This window comes from Corella eumyota, chromosome 1 (assembly GCF_963082875.1).
Source record: "Corella eumyota chromosome 1, kaCorEumy4.1, whole genome shotgun sequence".
Classification (NCBI taxonomy): domain Eukaryota; kingdom Metazoa; phylum Chordata; class Ascidiacea; order Phlebobranchia; family Corellidae; genus Corella; species Corella eumyota.
The window spans coordinates 5,625,060-5,642,245 of NC_137490.1; the positions used below are offsets into that span (position 1 = coordinate 5,625,060).

The 17,186-nt window shown below is 32.3% G+C and overlaps 3 protein-coding genes across 3 annotated transcripts; 2 read left to right on the plus strand and 1 right to left on the minus strand.

Annotated features, from left to right (window-relative positions):
- Nucleotides 1-114: 114 nt before the first annotated feature.
- Nucleotides 115-13,567, minus strand: LOC145764030 (gamma-1-syntrophin-like). Its single transcript, XM_082575596.1, has 12 exons — nucleotides 13,370-13,567; nucleotides 12,722-12,826; nucleotides 12,397-12,535; nucleotides 11,596-11,778; nucleotides 10,914-11,253; nucleotides 10,486-10,615; nucleotides 10,034-10,192; nucleotides 8,646-8,808; nucleotides 8,349-8,413; nucleotides 2,519-2,614; nucleotides 1,243-1,353; nucleotides 115-1,066 (listed from the first exon to the last, which is right to left on the minus strand). The coding sequence occupies exons 1-12, from the start codon at nucleotides 13,535-13,537 to the stop codon at nucleotides 899-901; spliced, it is 1,827 nt and encodes a 608-aa protein (XP_082431722.1). The 5' UTR covers nucleotides 13,538-13,567; the 3' UTR covers nucleotides 115-898.
- LOC145764026 (uncharacterized) lies at nucleotides 3,421-8,326 on the plus strand. Its single transcript, XM_082575592.1, has 11 exons — nucleotides 3,421-3,686; nucleotides 4,065-4,144; nucleotides 4,497-4,674; nucleotides 4,975-5,146; nucleotides 5,243-5,434; nucleotides 5,646-5,808; nucleotides 5,906-6,067; nucleotides 6,164-6,723; nucleotides 6,884-7,030; nucleotides 7,143-7,269; nucleotides 7,358-8,326. The coding sequence occupies exons 1-11, from the start codon at nucleotides 3,511-3,513 to the stop codon at nucleotides 7,759-7,761; spliced, it is 2,361 nt and encodes a 786-aa protein (XP_082431718.1). The 5' UTR covers nucleotides 3,421-3,510; the 3' UTR covers nucleotides 7,762-8,326.
- Nucleotides 13,568-14,668: 1,101 nt separating the features above from the next.
- On the plus strand, nucleotides 14,669-17,128 carry LOC145763609 (uncharacterized). Its single transcript, XM_082575093.1, has 8 exons — nucleotides 14,669-14,933; nucleotides 15,013-15,098; nucleotides 15,190-15,321; nucleotides 15,573-15,752; nucleotides 15,929-16,071; nucleotides 16,363-16,613; nucleotides 16,836-16,927; nucleotides 17,000-17,128. Exons 1-8 carry the CDS (start codon nucleotides 14,706-14,708, stop codon nucleotides 17,031-17,033), a joined length of 1,146 nt encoding a protein of 381 aa, XP_082431219.1. The 5' UTR covers nucleotides 14,669-14,705; the 3' UTR covers nucleotides 17,034-17,128.
- The last annotated feature ends 58 nt before the right edge of the window (nucleotides 17,129-17,186 follow it).

The following is a 17,186-nucleotide window of genomic DNA, read 5'->3' on the forward strand; positions in this document are numbered from 1 at the left end:
ATTGGTAAATATTAACATTGATGTGACATTTATGCCTATTAAATGTGGTCGCCCTATAACCAGGCTTTTTAGCGGACCTTATCTTTAATAACAAGTATACATAATTACTTGATATTTATTGAGCAAAAGTTATTTGTTGCCACAACAACAATGTCGTCTGACCAGCCACAGTCTATAACATTAACAACTTAATAAACATCGACGTTAAAATAATAATATTAATAATGAGCTACACAAATGGATCACACCATACACATGAAGAATTGTAATTAAACAACGTTTGTTACCCTATATCAAAAACACAAAATAATATTAAAATCAGTACAGACAGCAGAATTATATATATTTTATATGAATTACAAAAAAAAAAAGATTCTTTTTTTTTGCAGCAAGGATTAAGAAGACATCTGCTTAAAATCCCTACAATCTGATTATTATTTACAAGAATTAATAAATATATACTGAATCATTACTAGCACCACGTGATTTCTAGATAAAAGCAAGATTAGAAACACTACAAGTGAAACACCATCATGATTTTACCACCAATATAAGTAAAAAGGAACATAAGGTTTTGGCACAATAATGCACCTGTAATAACTAGGTGCCAAAAGGTAGTGTACAGATGGGGCAAATATAATGAAAAAAAAAAGTTTGAGTTGACAGAAAAAGTGTTGAGTTGGGATCTGCGACAGTAGGTGTTTACATGGATATAGAAGACGGTTCTTTACATTCTGTATTAGGGTTACAGGTTCTTTGGGTGTTGAATCAGCCATACAATAATGATGAAATTTTGAGTTGACTTTTTGGGGCAAGAAATCAGCAAATATGATTACTTACTTCTTATTACAGTTATTCCATTACGATAAACTAGAGACTATACTCTTAACTTTCCAACCTAATGCGACGTATTTCCATTACTGAGTATAGGGCTTGCATACGCTGTATTATTTGTGGGCGATGACTTGGCGTTTCCGATAAAAGCAGGATCGACCAACGATAGTTTGGCCGCCAGGAACGCGTGGACGCAGAATAGAAGGTGGTAGGCCCGATGGCAATGAAAACTCTTTTAAAATTAAGAGGAAAAATGTTCAAGTAAAAATTTTTCAATTTATTTATAACGTACGAGTGTGACGTATAATAACCCGTTATATATATTTAAAATAATATTTTAACCACCAAACTTAACAATCGACATTAAACACTTAAAAGTTAAAATTTTAATCATAAAAATGGCATTACCTGTATGTCAGTGACGTCATTGGCTCGGTTGTGAAAAGTGAAAGTGACCATAGTTTTCCCATCATCTGAGCTTCCTTTCAACTGGGAGAACTTGTATTCCCATAACGTGACCTGTAAATATTAACTTAATTAACATGCTTTTAGGAGAATACACCTTGCAACAACAATTTTTTTTTTATTTATTGGTTCTCGATGTGGAAAAGTCGAGTTTACAACCTGAACGTAGAGTAACATTCGTTACCCCGACCAAGTTTCCAGTTGCCTTTGGCAGTTTGGAAATTATACGGTATAAATGCCCTATAATTAAGTTGCTGATTAAGTATTGGGTCAGCGGGAGTTTTATATGGTTTATAGCGCCTTACTCAAGGGCGCTACCAAATGAGAGCAGTGGGAATGAAACCCAGGACCTCATGTAGTAAAGCCAAGTGATCTGACCACTACACCACGCTGTCGGTCAACATGGTCGATTATGGATTTTATTTAAGTGGATCTAAACCCCATTATTTTAACATTTCACGCTTTGGGAAATTGGTTAAAGCTAATGACTTTTCTAATACAAATCAATAGAATAGTGTATATCATTAAACTTTTCCCTTGGCAATTGAATCAATAAACAACCTTCTCGCTTAGCACTAGGTTACTTAACCAATCAGTAAGAGTACATTAAACCTACTGGTATCATTTTCCTTTTAACAAAAATTAATATTTTTTATATAAGAAGTCATTTTTTTAAATTATTTTTTAGTTGCTTCAAGATCTAAATTTGAAACATTTTTAGTGGATTTTCGTTATATAAAAATACTGCAATACCGCGTGCTTTTCCATATTACATACGAACATTGGAAAGGCCTTATTCACCACAAACTTGAAGCTACATCCACAACAACATTTAAAACCAATTTAAATGCTCAGGGCCAAATGACACAAGCTATGTAGATAAAAACGTATAAAACATTCATATACCCCTTAACAAATCAAGTTAACATTAAAACCATTAAAATATACATAGGGTGTTTTAATTGGCGAAAGTGTTTTACATCATTTTAAAATGAACATGACTTAACTTTAGATATTCGAAATATACTTTTTATTTTGATACAAAAATCGGACAAATCGGATTTAAAATACGTCATCGCTAATAAGATTTTTTTCTCATTACTGCCTTAACGTATTGAGGTTATTTATATAATAGTAAACGCCCTAGTTACTAAATATAATTCAATATTATAGGTTTGATATAAATTTACGTAGAATAGGTTTAACGTTTAATAATTACCTTAGTTGTAGAGTCTACGAGTTTAAATCCATGATTAAAGTGAATTATGAATTCACAAACCACACCATCGTCCTTCGTGCATTCGTACGATTTAGTCTAAAACAAAACAAAAATTAATGTTTTTAATTTATTAACTTTATACAGTTAAAAAATAAATTTGAATATTTTTGGAAAATGATAAGATAGTCTTATATATCATAATATACTGTGTTAGTTGATTAAGTATCTTTTTTTACAGCGAAGCGCTTTAAATGTAGACTTGTTTGTTTGTTGTATATTAAATAACATGTTGATACTACAATATTACAACGCACGGGTATCTTAATCATGAATACGCGCTCAGAAGGCTAAGTCGTTGATATCACGTAAATTAGTTAACGTTGACCGGTGGTATGTTAATCAACCAAATAAAACACAATTATGAGTGACAAATTGGTGAAATGATGGCAACGAGGCTACCCAAATTACGTAGTTTGTTTTCATTGGCTGTCTGCGCGCAATTCAGCGAAAACTCGCTCGACCGCTTGTCGTCCGCGATTCGTTTCTTGGCCCCCGGCGATCGCAATTCTTGACGCGAAAAGCAATTTTCAATAAAATAGAATTTGTTATTTGTTATACGGTTACATTTGGTTCTGTAAATTATATGTTAATTTTGTTATACATGTATAACAATTTATATGTGTCTTAACATAGGTTAATATAAGGCAAATAATAGCTAATGCAGTACACTAGGTTTAAATGTAATATTTGGATGGAAGATTTTAAGGCAAAATAGTTACATAGTAAATGGATTATATTACAAAAATTAAAGTAACGTAATAGTGTGTTAGTTTGACATATAATATGATGGTTCTTAAACAGGTTTAACATAAAAACTAATAATAATCAATTTTTTTAGATTTAAAATTTGCTAACTTAATAAAAACACCAAATATATAAAAAAAAGTCCTTAAAAATATTCTGGAAGATATACTGAATGCTTTAACAGTAAAATGGATAAAAATAAAGTAAAACATAGGTCCCGTTCAAAAATGGGTGTTTTGCCAGTAATGTTATTTATTCTAAGTCTTGCAACTCAATCATATGGGCAAAGTACTACAGCAGCACCACAAGGAAATTGTGCCAACTACTTAAACCGATACACCAAAGAAGGACAATGCGTTTACAGGTATATAAGAAAACCACTACAAAAATTTTAGATTTTTATATAAAAATTATCTTTTAAAATAATAAATGTGTTTTATATTTAAATCGTTTATGAACAGCAATACGCATTTGTTTGAAATATGTTAAGTTAAAAATTGCTAACAATTCTTTTTGCCAATATTTTCAAAACGTTTATAGCATTTTATGGACGAAAAATTTTTAATTGTTTTTTATTGTCTTAATTATTTTACAATTAAAAAGTGTTAAAAGTTAATTTGATATCATTGTGTTGATTGTAAAAACAACAACTTCTAAAACCTGACCGGAGGCAAACGACAACAAAAAAATCGCGAAAAAATTTTATAATTCAAAACAATGACATTATTGTTTTTGTTTCAAGTTTTGTAGTCCCGAAGAAAGATCAGGACAGCTGTCCTGGGTTGGAGTCGCAAGTAGATCAACTACAACAAGATATTTCACGTAAGTTCCCGCATCGTTCGAAGTAATTAAACAATTAACTCCGTTTACGTAGAGCTTGCCCATTGGTCGAACCACAGTGTTTACAGAGTTATTTAATGTTTAGTTATAAACATTTCCTTTTACTTGATAATTAACTACTTGTACCCACGATTCTAAAGGTACAGTTTCATATCAATTTTAACTGTATATTGATTAGTAAAATTTGAAAAGATCGGCTGGATAAAATTTTACCTTTTTTTCAAATCTTTTTAAAAATTACACAAAATCAAAAAATCAATAGCCTAACCAACAAAAAGTCCATGGAAAACCCCGAAAATAACCCCCTTATATTTAAACTATACTAAATCGACAGGGTTATTGGAAAGACAGTCAGGGACCGAGGACAAAATTAAACTGTTGATGGAAAACGATCGAAACAATGTACTGCTTGGCCAGAATCAGGAAAGAGTTGCTACGCTCGAAAATGAACGCAACAGATTACAAGCTGAGAACGACAGACTACGAACCGAAAAAGAACAGGCTCAGCTCGAGTAAGTGAAAAATTTTATTTTGGGTGGCATTGCGGTGAAAAATGCGTTGTTAAATGTAAGGAGAATTATTATAAAAGACCAAGTTTAATGTATATTTGACTGCTCTACGATAGGTTATCCAGGAATAAACACTCAAAAAGCATGGCTTAAAAATCGACGTCATTTTAAATTAAAAACCCTTTTTTCATTGTGCTGGTTAAATACATAACATAGATGTCAACTATAAGAAAGCAAGTGTAATTCGTATAAAGTTGATTAAAATTTTTAAAACCACCGTATATCTTGAAATTTATTTCGTAGTTCGACCGCGAAAAATATCGATTTTGAAAACGCTCAAGATCAATTGAACGAAGCAAAAAGAATGTTAAACAACCACACTCAACTTATTAACGACTTCCAGTTACTTAAAAGACAACAAATCGACATCCAAGACAAATATGATGCTTTGAGAAGAGAAAACGAGGAATTAGCGGTAAGAAATTTTCCTAATTTAGAAAAAAATATTTTAAAAAGAGTTTTTTTAATTTTTATCTTAAAAATTTATAAATACCATTTCTTTTCCTTCTAGAAATCGAAGAATTGCTCGGATATTAATAAGCACTTGCCATCGTGTGCCATTATAAAGCAATGGGGCTACACGAAGTCAGGTTATGCCATGATCGATCCAGACGGAGAAGGCGGAGTCGATCCGTTTATGGTTTACTGCGACATGGAAAGCGATGAATCGACTGGTATTACGGTTATCAATCACAACTTAGTGGTGAGTTAACAACATCACATATAGCTTTTAATTTTTTCGAGAATTTTAGGAAAACATTTCCTCATTTTTGGAAACATTGTTGTAAATATAAATACTGTTTGAGGAAAATTGATTGAAAAATTAAAAATCGTTAATTGCGAAATTATTATTAAGTCCCATGCCTACAACAAATGCTTAAACATAATTTAATTTATGTTGTATTTGTTTGTAGAAAAACACTGTAGTCAGTGGTTGCGACACACCTGGCTGTCTTCAACTACCGGTGAAATACGATGGAGCTTCGGTCGAACAGATTACGAAACTTGTCGACATTTCGTTGGCCTGCGAACAGTTCGTCAGATACGATTGCTACGATTCTAAACTGCTCATGGATGGTAAGAAATCAACAAGAAATACTTATTTAAAAAAATTCGATAGTGTCTAAATATTATTCTTTTTACATATCAACGTAATTTTTTTTCACGTCAACAGATACCGCATGGTGGGAGTCACGTGACGGTTCCCATATGACGTATTGGGGCGGAGCACCGCCGGGAAGTAACATGTGTAAATGCGGTATCTCTAACCAATGTACTGAAGCCAACACTGCATGTAATTGCGACGCTGATAGAGAGAGTTGGTTGTACGATGAAGGTACATTAAACTTAATAAGACATAGCCTATCAAAATAATGTTGCCTTACAATTATTTAATAAAACACAGACTAAAAACGCTTTGTATTATTTGCAGGTTTGCTTCAAGAAAAAGACACCCTGCCAGTCACAAAGTTGAGGTTTGGTGACGTCAAAATCGAGGCTGGTGAGCAGGGAAAAGCAACTCTCGGCCCACTTCGTTGTAAGTGGAACGTCAATAGCTCGGTCTCGTCGTGCGACGCTTTACTTAAAGCCGGTGTACGTAAACCAGGCGTTTATTTGATCGACCCAGACGGTCAGCAAGGCCCTATCGACCCTGTAAGCACGCACTGCAATTTCGACGGCACGTGGACAAGCAATAGCACCAGCTATCGTCCTGTGGTCAAGGTTGAAAATCCAAATAAATATATATTCAGCGACTGTGGACAGAAACCGGGGATGTACGGGCCGACTGAAGAAATGTGTAACCAAACCTACACGGGTGGTAACGTTCACGTTCGAGTAAGGGAGGGCACGCAGCTGTGGCGTGTCCCCAAAAACGGTCGGTATCAGATTAGGGCTGAAGCACCGTCCGGTTATCACGTGATCCCGGCCAAGGCAGGGAGAGGAGCGATTTTAACTGCTGAGTTTAAACTTCGGGGCGGAACTCAAATGCGGGTAAATACAGAAAATGGATTCCCACATATATTCGATTTCACCAAAATGTTTAAGATAAAATCGTTTTTTTTGTGCATTTTTCAACAAAAGTTCATGTAAAAAAAGTTGCTTAAAAAAATAACGCCGGGTTTGTTAACTATAAAATGACAATTTTGTTTAGATTTTAGTCGGACAAAAGGGAACGAGTCAAGGCGGGTCAGGTGGTACGTTCGTGACCAAAATGCATGAAGTTTACACACACCATCCTCTACTTGTTGCCGGGGCTGGCGGAAGCGCTTCAGTAAGACAAACCTCCGGAAATTACGAGGCGAGTACAAATACAGATTTTTTTTATCACAAAAACCAAACCACAACCTTGTCAATAAGTAAAAATTTACCAATAAAGTAGCTTTACCAATTTTTCACGTGATATAATTTAGATAACCTACGCGAGCGAAGTTCAAAACGCTAAAGACGGAAGCAATGTCGGAACTAATTTTGGACAAGGAGGTCAAGATGGGAATGGAGGAGACAGGGGAGTCAGATTTCAGGGATCAAATACTCCAGGTAAAATCTTTGTGAGGAATTTAGAAAAAAGGTTGTATTAACAAAATATTTAAAGTGTATCTCAAATATTTTGTGTTTGTGATTTAAGGTGGTGGAGCAGGATTTCTTTCCAATGGCCAGAAATCTTCGGATAACAGATTTAACCCTCGACCTACGAGTGCGATCAAAATACAATCAGAAGGAAAGGGGGCAGAAGCCCCAGGTTTGGGCGGGTCTTACACTTACATCGGAACTGGGGGAAAAATTAAACATGAGGGTGGCTTTGGAGGAGGTGGATCCCCAGCTAAACTCGCCCCAGGTGGAGCTGGGGGGTATTCTGGGGGCGGAGGAGGAGACAGTGAAGGGTTTTCAGGGGGCGGGGGCTCGTTTGTTAGGGGTGCTGATGCAACTAAATATAATATCGAAATTAACAATATTGGAGCTGGGAGAGTTACCATTGAATATTTGGGTCCGGCTGCTGAGTTGGACAGAGAAGATAGGGAGGGAATTTAAAAAAATTAATATAATCAACTTTTTGATAGTTCAAGTTCCGACCTCGATGCAGAAAAAAATAAATAAAAGTATAATAATAAAATGAATAATATATCCAATTTAGGATTTTTTTCTTTTCTAATTATCTAAATTTTCTATTTAAAAAAAAACCAATATTTAGTAACTGTTGTTAATATTGCAATAATTTAACTTGTTTTCTTTTCATTTGATATTTTGTACATTGTGTAAAAAGAGTAATGCTTGTTGTTTAAGTGCGTTCTCTTTCGTGTTTGTTTTAATTAAAGCAACCGTAGCGTGCTACAGGTACTTAATGTGTACTGATGCTTGATTAAAAATTAACTGATATTTATTTATGATAGGGGCTTAAGTAAAATACATTTCTCTAATTTACAATCGACAAAGAAAGCCCAAGTAAATCAAAAAAGAGCTTGACAATTTGTTTGTAAATTGCTTTAAACTTTTCTTGTAAATTAAAATGTGGTTTTTATGATGACGCTGCAAAACTCTTGCAGCAAATTTACGAGTGTTTTGCAATTATTTAAATAAACTAATTTAAATAAACTAATTTCAATACCCTTAAATCGTACCTGTAGTCTGTAAACGGACTCGTGTGTTGCCTTCTGAATTTGACTTTCAATATGCGATAGGTCCTCTGCAAAAAAAGAAAACTTTAATTTTACCAAGTTTTGATTGTTTTAAAATTTCTATTTTTAGATATAATATAGACAGTAATATCTAAAAATGGGGACAAACTGAAAATATTAAAAAAAATAATATTTTTACCACGGCATTGCACCAAAAAAAGCTTCAAATAATAAAATATAAACCTGAGAAAATTCTGGCAAAAGTAAAGCAAACGAATAAAAAATTATCTTTTATCGTACCTTTGGTTTGTAGACTACAGTAGATAGGTGAGTGATTGCCATGCTGTACACTAAAACAATGAAGTCTTTTGTCTAATAACTGACGGTGATGTGCATGAGTTCGACATAAAGACTCGTACAAAGTGAAAACCCGAAGACATTTTTTCCAATCTTCCTCGCTATTCTAAAAAAAATCAAAAAAAAAATATTTTTTTCGAAAAAAAAAAAAAAAAAAAAATTTTTGTTAATGAACAAAAAATTTTAGAGTAAAATTCAAAATTATTTCTGTTTTTTCTACAAACGTTGTAAACGGAAATTCCATATCAAATAAAAACAAAAGGGAAAATCAATGAGTCAATTTTCATTTAATTTAAACTTGGTTAAAACTCCTGTTTTGGAGTTACATGATATTATAACAAGAGTAACAGAGAATAGGGAAATGGATATTGATTTTTTTCTAAATAACAAGTGCCTTGTTTTTGAATGGATGTATATTTAAGTGCTTTTAAATTCACACCACTTTTGTTTATTAAAGTGGAATACTTAAATGCCAAAATATAAAAATATTAATAAAAAAATCACCTTAATTTAATTTTTTTTTTTGGCATATTTTAATAATAAATATTTCGATTTAATTAAAAGAACAGCCTATAGATTATAACACAAAAACTTGGCACAAGCGTGTAAGGGTTAAAAATTGGTAATCTGATATTTCAGATTCTTTTTTTAAAATGCTTTGATACTTTGCTACCACACACAATTGAAACATGATATATTTTTAAACGAAAATACAACTAAAGTCCACTTTATTGTTAAACTAAACTGTATTAATCCTAACATTATCCCACTTAAGTATGAGCGCAACAAAACAAACAATTACATTAAAGATAATGTGTTTTGAACATGGGCGTCATTCCGAATAAAAAAATTTTTTTTTGGGGTGCCAAAAAATAGTAAAATCTCGGCTAAAACATACCGTTTTAATGCGCCAGACAACTGTTATTTGTTTCGCAATAATGCCAGTTTTAGACAACCTACAACGCGGCACGCAGAATATGACTTTTTATGGGGCATCTCAAGTATTTATTATCGTAAGATTTTAGAGATCGCGTACATAACTATCAATTTTACGCAAAAAATCCAACATTTGCAAACAACCTAGAGGTGCCACTTTATTCAGCACTTATTAACATTTTAAATGGGGGTGCACGCACCCCCTGCACCCCCAGGATCGACGCCATTGGCTTTAAAACCAATCATACTTTAACAACATGTTAAAAAATTCAAAAAATTATATAAAAATATATAAAACTGACTAAAAAATGGAAAATTACATTTACAACTAGTATTACTTAAAATAAATTTTTGTTTAAATTTATAAAATTAAAGAAATAAGAAATTAGACTTACAGGGGGTTGTTCGAAGATGTAAAGTAATTTACCCCTAGCTGCGATAAAACAGTGGGACCACTCAGGTGGGGTACCTGTAGTGATTTGTTTTCTTTCGTTGACCCAACCCATGGCATAAACATGATCCTCGTCTGTATGGGTTTTATTAAACTGATTTATCTGAAAAGAAGTATTTTGAGTAAATGATGAGATTTTCTGCAATTGGTGAAACGCACAGGAAGTAATTACAGAAACTTATAAGTATTGGAGTGCACTTACAACACATAAAAATACTTAAATGTATTTTATAATTCTCTGACAAAAAATTACAAAAAAAATTTAATAAAGTGCACAATTTTTCTTTTTAACTTTTAGTCAGTTAAACAAAAAAAAAAACATTAAAGTAACACTTAAAAAACAATTTAAAAAATTTTCACAAGTGTAACATTATAAAAAGCACACTTGGCACTTACATGCTTTTTTGTGGCGTTGCCGATAGCTTTGGCAACTGCGCTCGTCCATTCATTTAACTGGTCTACAGAAGAACAAATTATTGATCCAGACGTGACTCCATCGACACTATACACTTCAAATTCATTTTCTCTGTAAACAAATTGATATGAAACATTAAGTGTATTGATAACATCATGCAAATTTAATGTATGTTGTCTAGGCTATATATGGTCTGTAGCGAATAAAATTATACGGAAACTAATGATTTTAAATTGAATATTCAGGACTTAAAAATTATTCTTAATGAAATAGAATTTTTTTGTGTTTTGGGTAATTAATTGAGTATAGTGAATATTGCAAGACTAGGGTTATAGAAAATGTATCCTTATCACATATTATAGCAACTTAAACACTTTCTACTCGGTATCAAAATATTCAAAAATCCAACCTTAGTTGATCTGTGTTAGAATGATAGCGTTCTAATCTTGCAAGATAAAGCGGAATTGTCAATTTATTTTTCCACATTTTCTCTCTGTCGATTGATTCTTGTGAGGTTTTTTGTACTTCAATTGTTTTTTTATCCTCTGTAATTTTTAATTTGCTGGCCACGGAATCCTTTGGGGGAATGGCTGGGGAGGGGGAGTTATGAATGTGATCGATTTGTGTGCTCACATTTAAGTCATTAATGACTTTTGGTAGAGTTTTTATCGAGTTCTTTTCAATGTTATTGGGTGTTGTTGTTGGTGTTGCCTGTGGCTGGTCAGACGACTCTGATGTTTTACTAGAACCTAATAGTGTTTAAAAAAGCAAAATAAGTCGAAAACTTTAAAACATTTATAAGTTAAAAAATATGTCAAAGTTTCACCACCATATACTAGACAAACCAGAGAAATTTAAGTAACAATAAATCAAAAAAATTCATATAACACAAAGTTTAGCAGTTATTTAAGATTTTTACTTTAAAAAAAATTTTAAGTCAACAAACTCAACCAAATGAACTTTCACAACTTAATTCTTTAAAGTGTAATTAAACAATAAAATATATACCAATCCTTAAATTAAGGTAATCCAAAAAAACAAGTTACATTTAAACAATTTATATCAAAATAAGAATAAAAAGACTCACTCACTTGCTGAAGAAACAGGGGGTCGAAGAACGTGTCCGGCTCCCTCAAATGCACACACAGTTAGCGCCACCTCATGGCCGCATGACCTCAATTGTGCAACGACGTCGTCGTGCATCATATGTTCCACCCTTTTTTCATTGACTGCCATGATGGCATCTCCAGGATGTAGCAAATGAGTTTGATCAGCTAAGTTTTAATTTTAAAGGTTATTAAATAAAATCTTTAAAAAAATAAAACAAAATCTGCATTATCTTTTAACAAAAAAAAAAAATTTAAAATTTAAGTATAAAAAATATAATACAGCCTATGTGTTAGTTTTAATTTATTTATTTTGTCAATTTAAAATTACTTTAGAAATATTTAAGTTAACATTTTTACTTTACTGTCATTTATAATCACTGTTAAAGAAAATTGGTATTTATGGTAGATCTAATTAAATTAGTTGGCCTGAGTTTAATTGATAGGCAAAAGCGTGAAACTCTAAAAGGTGTAAATATATTCCTAATTTGGTGTAGAAGTAATTATTAAACCAGGAGATTGATCAAACAACTTCACTAGGTTAATTACACAACAAAAGTAACTTATTAGCTTTAACAAACATTATGTATGTTAAAAAAAAGTAGCTCCTTTTAGCGTCGTCTGCCGGTTTAAATGAGTAATACTAAAATGAATGCGGAAAGGGCAGAATTTACAAGGGAAGAAAGGTATAAAAATTCCGCCATTTTCCGCATTCATAAACCTAGCGGCCGACGCTAAAAAAGCTCAAAAAACAACATGTTAAAAAAAGAGCTATCTTTCACATACCTGCTTGTCCCGGAAAAACTCTTGAAATAAGAACTGGGATTCCATGTTCAGCTCCTCCCTTGACACTTATTCCCAACCCTCCTCCTGGCTGGCGCTTTATTGTAACAACCCTTTCAACTATTGGATTGTCTTCACTTGGCTAAAAATTTTAAGTTAAATATTTAAGGGGCTACCCATACAAAAGAGTTTAATGGACATATGTATGTCCAATGCAGAGGCATTACTATAAACACTTTTGATGTTCGATTACAATCAATATAATAAACATTTTAAGAAAAAATACAAACTTATAAATAAAAACGCAATTGTACAAATTGAAATTTACCATTTTATTGTCCTTCTCTGTAGTATTAACTTGAGAAGAAACTTGAGGTTTATCAGTAAAAACTCTCGGTGAATTAGAATCGTGAGATGATAAAGAAGCTGTAGTCTGCATAAACAACAATTTTAATTTAATAATCTGTCTCCAACTTTTTAAATTTTTTTAGTATATTTATATTTGATATGGTGCCAACTTCTTGACCCAAACATAGAGTAAAAATTGCTACTCCAACCAAGTCTGAAGTTGATTTGGCAGTTTGGGATATTAATGACCATGATTTCTGTGCGCCAACCATTTTTTCAGCTCTGCGGGACCTTGTATCATTAATAACTGCTTACTCGAAGGGTTACAATGATAGACCACAAAATCAATGGTGTTGAATCCAGGAATCTCTATTAGCGGCATCCGCCGAATGAATGCAGAAAGGGCGGAATGCACAAAAGAAGATTAGGGTAGGTTATAATAATTCCGCAATTCCGCATTTCATAAACTTGGCAGACAACGCTAATAGAGCTCCGAATCCAAGACCTTATGTAGTAAAGGCACTTCTTCAACATGCTGTTAGTATAAGTTCGTTTATTAGCAAATCATTTACCAACTAAGAAAAACAGAAAAATGTTTTATATTTTACGATAGTCTATAAAAACCAACCTGCCTAGATAAAGTAGGTTTCAAGTCTGATATAGAAGATGTTGAATCAATTGCAGTTGATCCCAATTGTGGATGATGCTCTTTTAAAATCAAACTATCTTCGGTTAACTGAACAATTACTTTTCTTGTTTCCAATCCATTTTTAACATCTAAAAGTGCTTCTTTCATCTGCAGTTTAAATTACGTAGAATTTTAAAAAAGCCTGAATAAAAGTAAGATAAAATTTAATTTTTTTTATTCATTGGTTAAAACTTCGACAAACTCATGATTAGTATGTAAAATAAAACAGTAGGCATACACTTAGTACACTTTTATTGATAAACAAACTCGTTGAACTAGGCCAAGTCTTTGCCCTTCGCTGGTTAACGCATGAGAAGAAATGCCTGCAAACTTTCGAAAATAAATTTACAACCAACAGACCATGGGACAAAATAAAAGCGGAATGCGAAGTTAGGCGGATTAAAGTATACGGATAAAAAAATACTTTAACTGTTTTATCCTCAATGTGGCAAGGTCGATTTTTCCAGCTATATTATACGATAACGATTATTACCCGGCCAAAGTATAACTTTTATCTTGCAAAGCGCAGTTAAAAACAAACTATAAAACTTATTTATGTAAGTCGAGCGTTATATTCATACCAAATGGCCAATTTTACAAAGTATTATAAACTGTATTAAAGCAATTTTTCGTCTAAAAAGTCATAAATATAACATCACAAGGGCGATGTTATTAAAAACAAATTTTACTCTAGAATATTTAAATTAAATGCTTCAAGTTTTTATTGCATGATATAGTATATTGTACATAATTTACAACACTTAAAAATGTAGGTTACCCGAGTTTTTTTTATATCATGTTTATAATATATATGTCATAATATTATGTAGTTTATTAAGTTTTTTTCGGCATTAAATTATAAAAATATGTCAGGAAATGTCTATTCAATTCGAATGATTTATGATTACGTTATGAGCGGAATATCACATCATTAGTATTACGATTTCGTTTTTAGTTTAGATAGATTGAAGCCTAGAAACGGTAAATTCAACCTTAATATCGTAAACTTTTACTAAAATGACAAAAGTAACTTCACTTAAAAATTAATACAGATAAAAACTATGCGTTTCTGTTAACTAGATTTTAGAATTTAGAAACAACAAACTTGTATTCACGTTAGCTTACGATTAATTTATCATCGATTAATAAAGCTACACAGTAAATAGATTTATTAATCCATTAAGGTGAACTCAGAATTATTATCAGCTGGTAATTTAACGCCCATGTGTAATTGGAAAGAAGCTGCTGAATTTGTTTTAAAGCAAAAATATTAACAATGTATATGCTGAATAATATATTGAACCACACTTGTCTGGACAATCGTTTGACCACGACGCCACGGATGCTTACAATTTGTTCCTATGCAGTAGTAGTTCTAGAGACGTCGCTGGTCCTAATTGCTATGATAGCGCGGTGGAAAATTTTTCACTCTAATCTGTACATATTTGTTGCTTCAACGCTGGTTGCTAACCTACTATCAGCAATAGCTGGAATAGTTCTTGCGGTAAGAAGGCTCAATTGCTTGATAAATCATGTTAAGGTATTGGTCCAAATAATTCATGGCCTTCTCTTGTGTCTTACAGTTTTTATCGTCATTTAATGTCTCCAATAGAGCCGTTGCATTTACAAAAGGAATCAACTATGGTGGGATTGTACTTCTAAACGTAAGGTAACGTAGTATAAAGGGTAAATAGGGTTAACGTTTTAAAATTTAAAAAGTATTATTCAATATACTGAAGAATCTGTATTTACTATTTTAGCCTATGCTTTGTTCATACGTCGGTACGATTCACATATACTCGATTTACTGACTTTGTCTCGACTTCATTTATCCCATTAGATCAGATGAAAACGCGTAATTATTGTTTGACACGAATGAGTGTTTTATTTAGGTATGAAATGACCACTTTTTTAAACAAAAAAATAGCTATGGCATGATATAGTTAACTTTTATTATGGTACATTATATTTTCCAATATCTTTTCCAAATAGAATATTCATTCATGTTTGAAAATTAAAATTTTGTCATCTATTTTAAAGCCATGTATAAAATCACAAACAACTATCGGGTTTAGTTAAACCTTTCATGCCTTGTTGATTGGACACTTTGTACTAGTTTATTTGTTAATTTTATGTTTGCTAGGAGTAAAAAAGTTGCTAATCGGATAATTATAGTATTGTGGATCCTATTTGCATGTCTTGTGATCTTGCCTACCTGGATGATGTGCTCAGTTGATAATGGGTTTTGCTTTACACATTGTATTGGTCATGTTGAAGTCTATTTTTTAAACGGAACAAAAGCCATACTACTAGCATGTGATGAGTAAGTGACAGTATGATTAATTTGTAATTTGGTAGTAGGTAAGTGATAGTATCGGATGGGTTGGCATATATGGTGTCAACCGAAGGTTTAAAATTATATTACTAAAATTCAAGATTGGCGTTTTTACATTATAGTATTACATGTTTCTTAAATTTATTGTTTTATTTATTTTGTAGGCGAAAATGCAATATGTACATGCAACCTTTATGGACTTCTTACATTATTCTTCTAATCACAATCGCATTTGTCTGCGTGTTATTTTTGATTTGGGCAACAATTTCAGCCGTGTGTGTGAAGATCAAAATTGTTCCACAACGTGGTAAAAGTTTAAATTTTCTAAAAACGCGCCCGTGTTAGGCATATTTGGCTGTTGAATATATAAATCTATGTTGTAATTAACTTGGACTAAACGATGCTACAATACCAGAGGTTAATGAACCACACAAGTTAAGTATATTTATTGTGGAATAGACAATTTGGCTGCTATGACATAAGTATTCTGGCACAAGTTTGGGCGCTCAAACACACTAACAAAAAGTAATGTTACCTTTAAAAAGTCTAATATAAAATTTAAAGAATTTCCAAGTTTCCAATAAAAACTATTTTTTAGCGAAATGTAAACAAACGATCGAACCAACAGAAGCATCTACCACAGAAAACGAATTTGAAGCAGTACCAGAAGTTGGACCAACAGTAACAACTAAAAGAGTTTTTGGTTTCAACCACGACATAATGGCAAGATTTGCCTTGTATATTACCACAGGTGTATTAATATGCTGGTTACCTATTCTGACTGGCTTAGCTTCTAGCACGATATTTAACGTCCACTTGATGTCTCTCGATGCCGCTAACTACTTAACGGTAAAATTAATTGCTTTAATGTATATGTGGCTAATTTTTTTATTTGCTATATTTTTCCCAATAAGATTTTAGGTATTGATTCCATGGTAACATTGTCCTTTGGTAAGCATTCCGTGTTGTGTGTAAATTAAAATAGGCTATTATTAGCGTTCTACAAGATGGATATACTATTTAACAAGGCTAAGAATATATTCAAACTAATTGACAAATTGTTTTTTCAAGTTAATGGCTGTTGTGTTGCAATTGTTAGTTCCATTTATATGTGCTGTTATGCTGGGTGGCATAAGGACTGCGATGCTTTCTTTCTACTCCTGGTAAATATGTAAACCCAAAATACCAAAATATGTAAGCATTTAGAAAAGGTTTTTAAGTTAAATTTTTTTTAGCACAAGAGTCGAGGTGACAACCCCGGGCGCGTGAAAATATCAAGACGAAATGTTAGAGCATTTTATTATTTTTTCTTTAGTTGAGAACACTTGAATATACCTAAACACAAAGCTAATACAATAATGTCGTTAATCAAAAAAGTTATTTAAATGTTTAAGATTTAAAATTTGTAAATTTTTTGTTGAT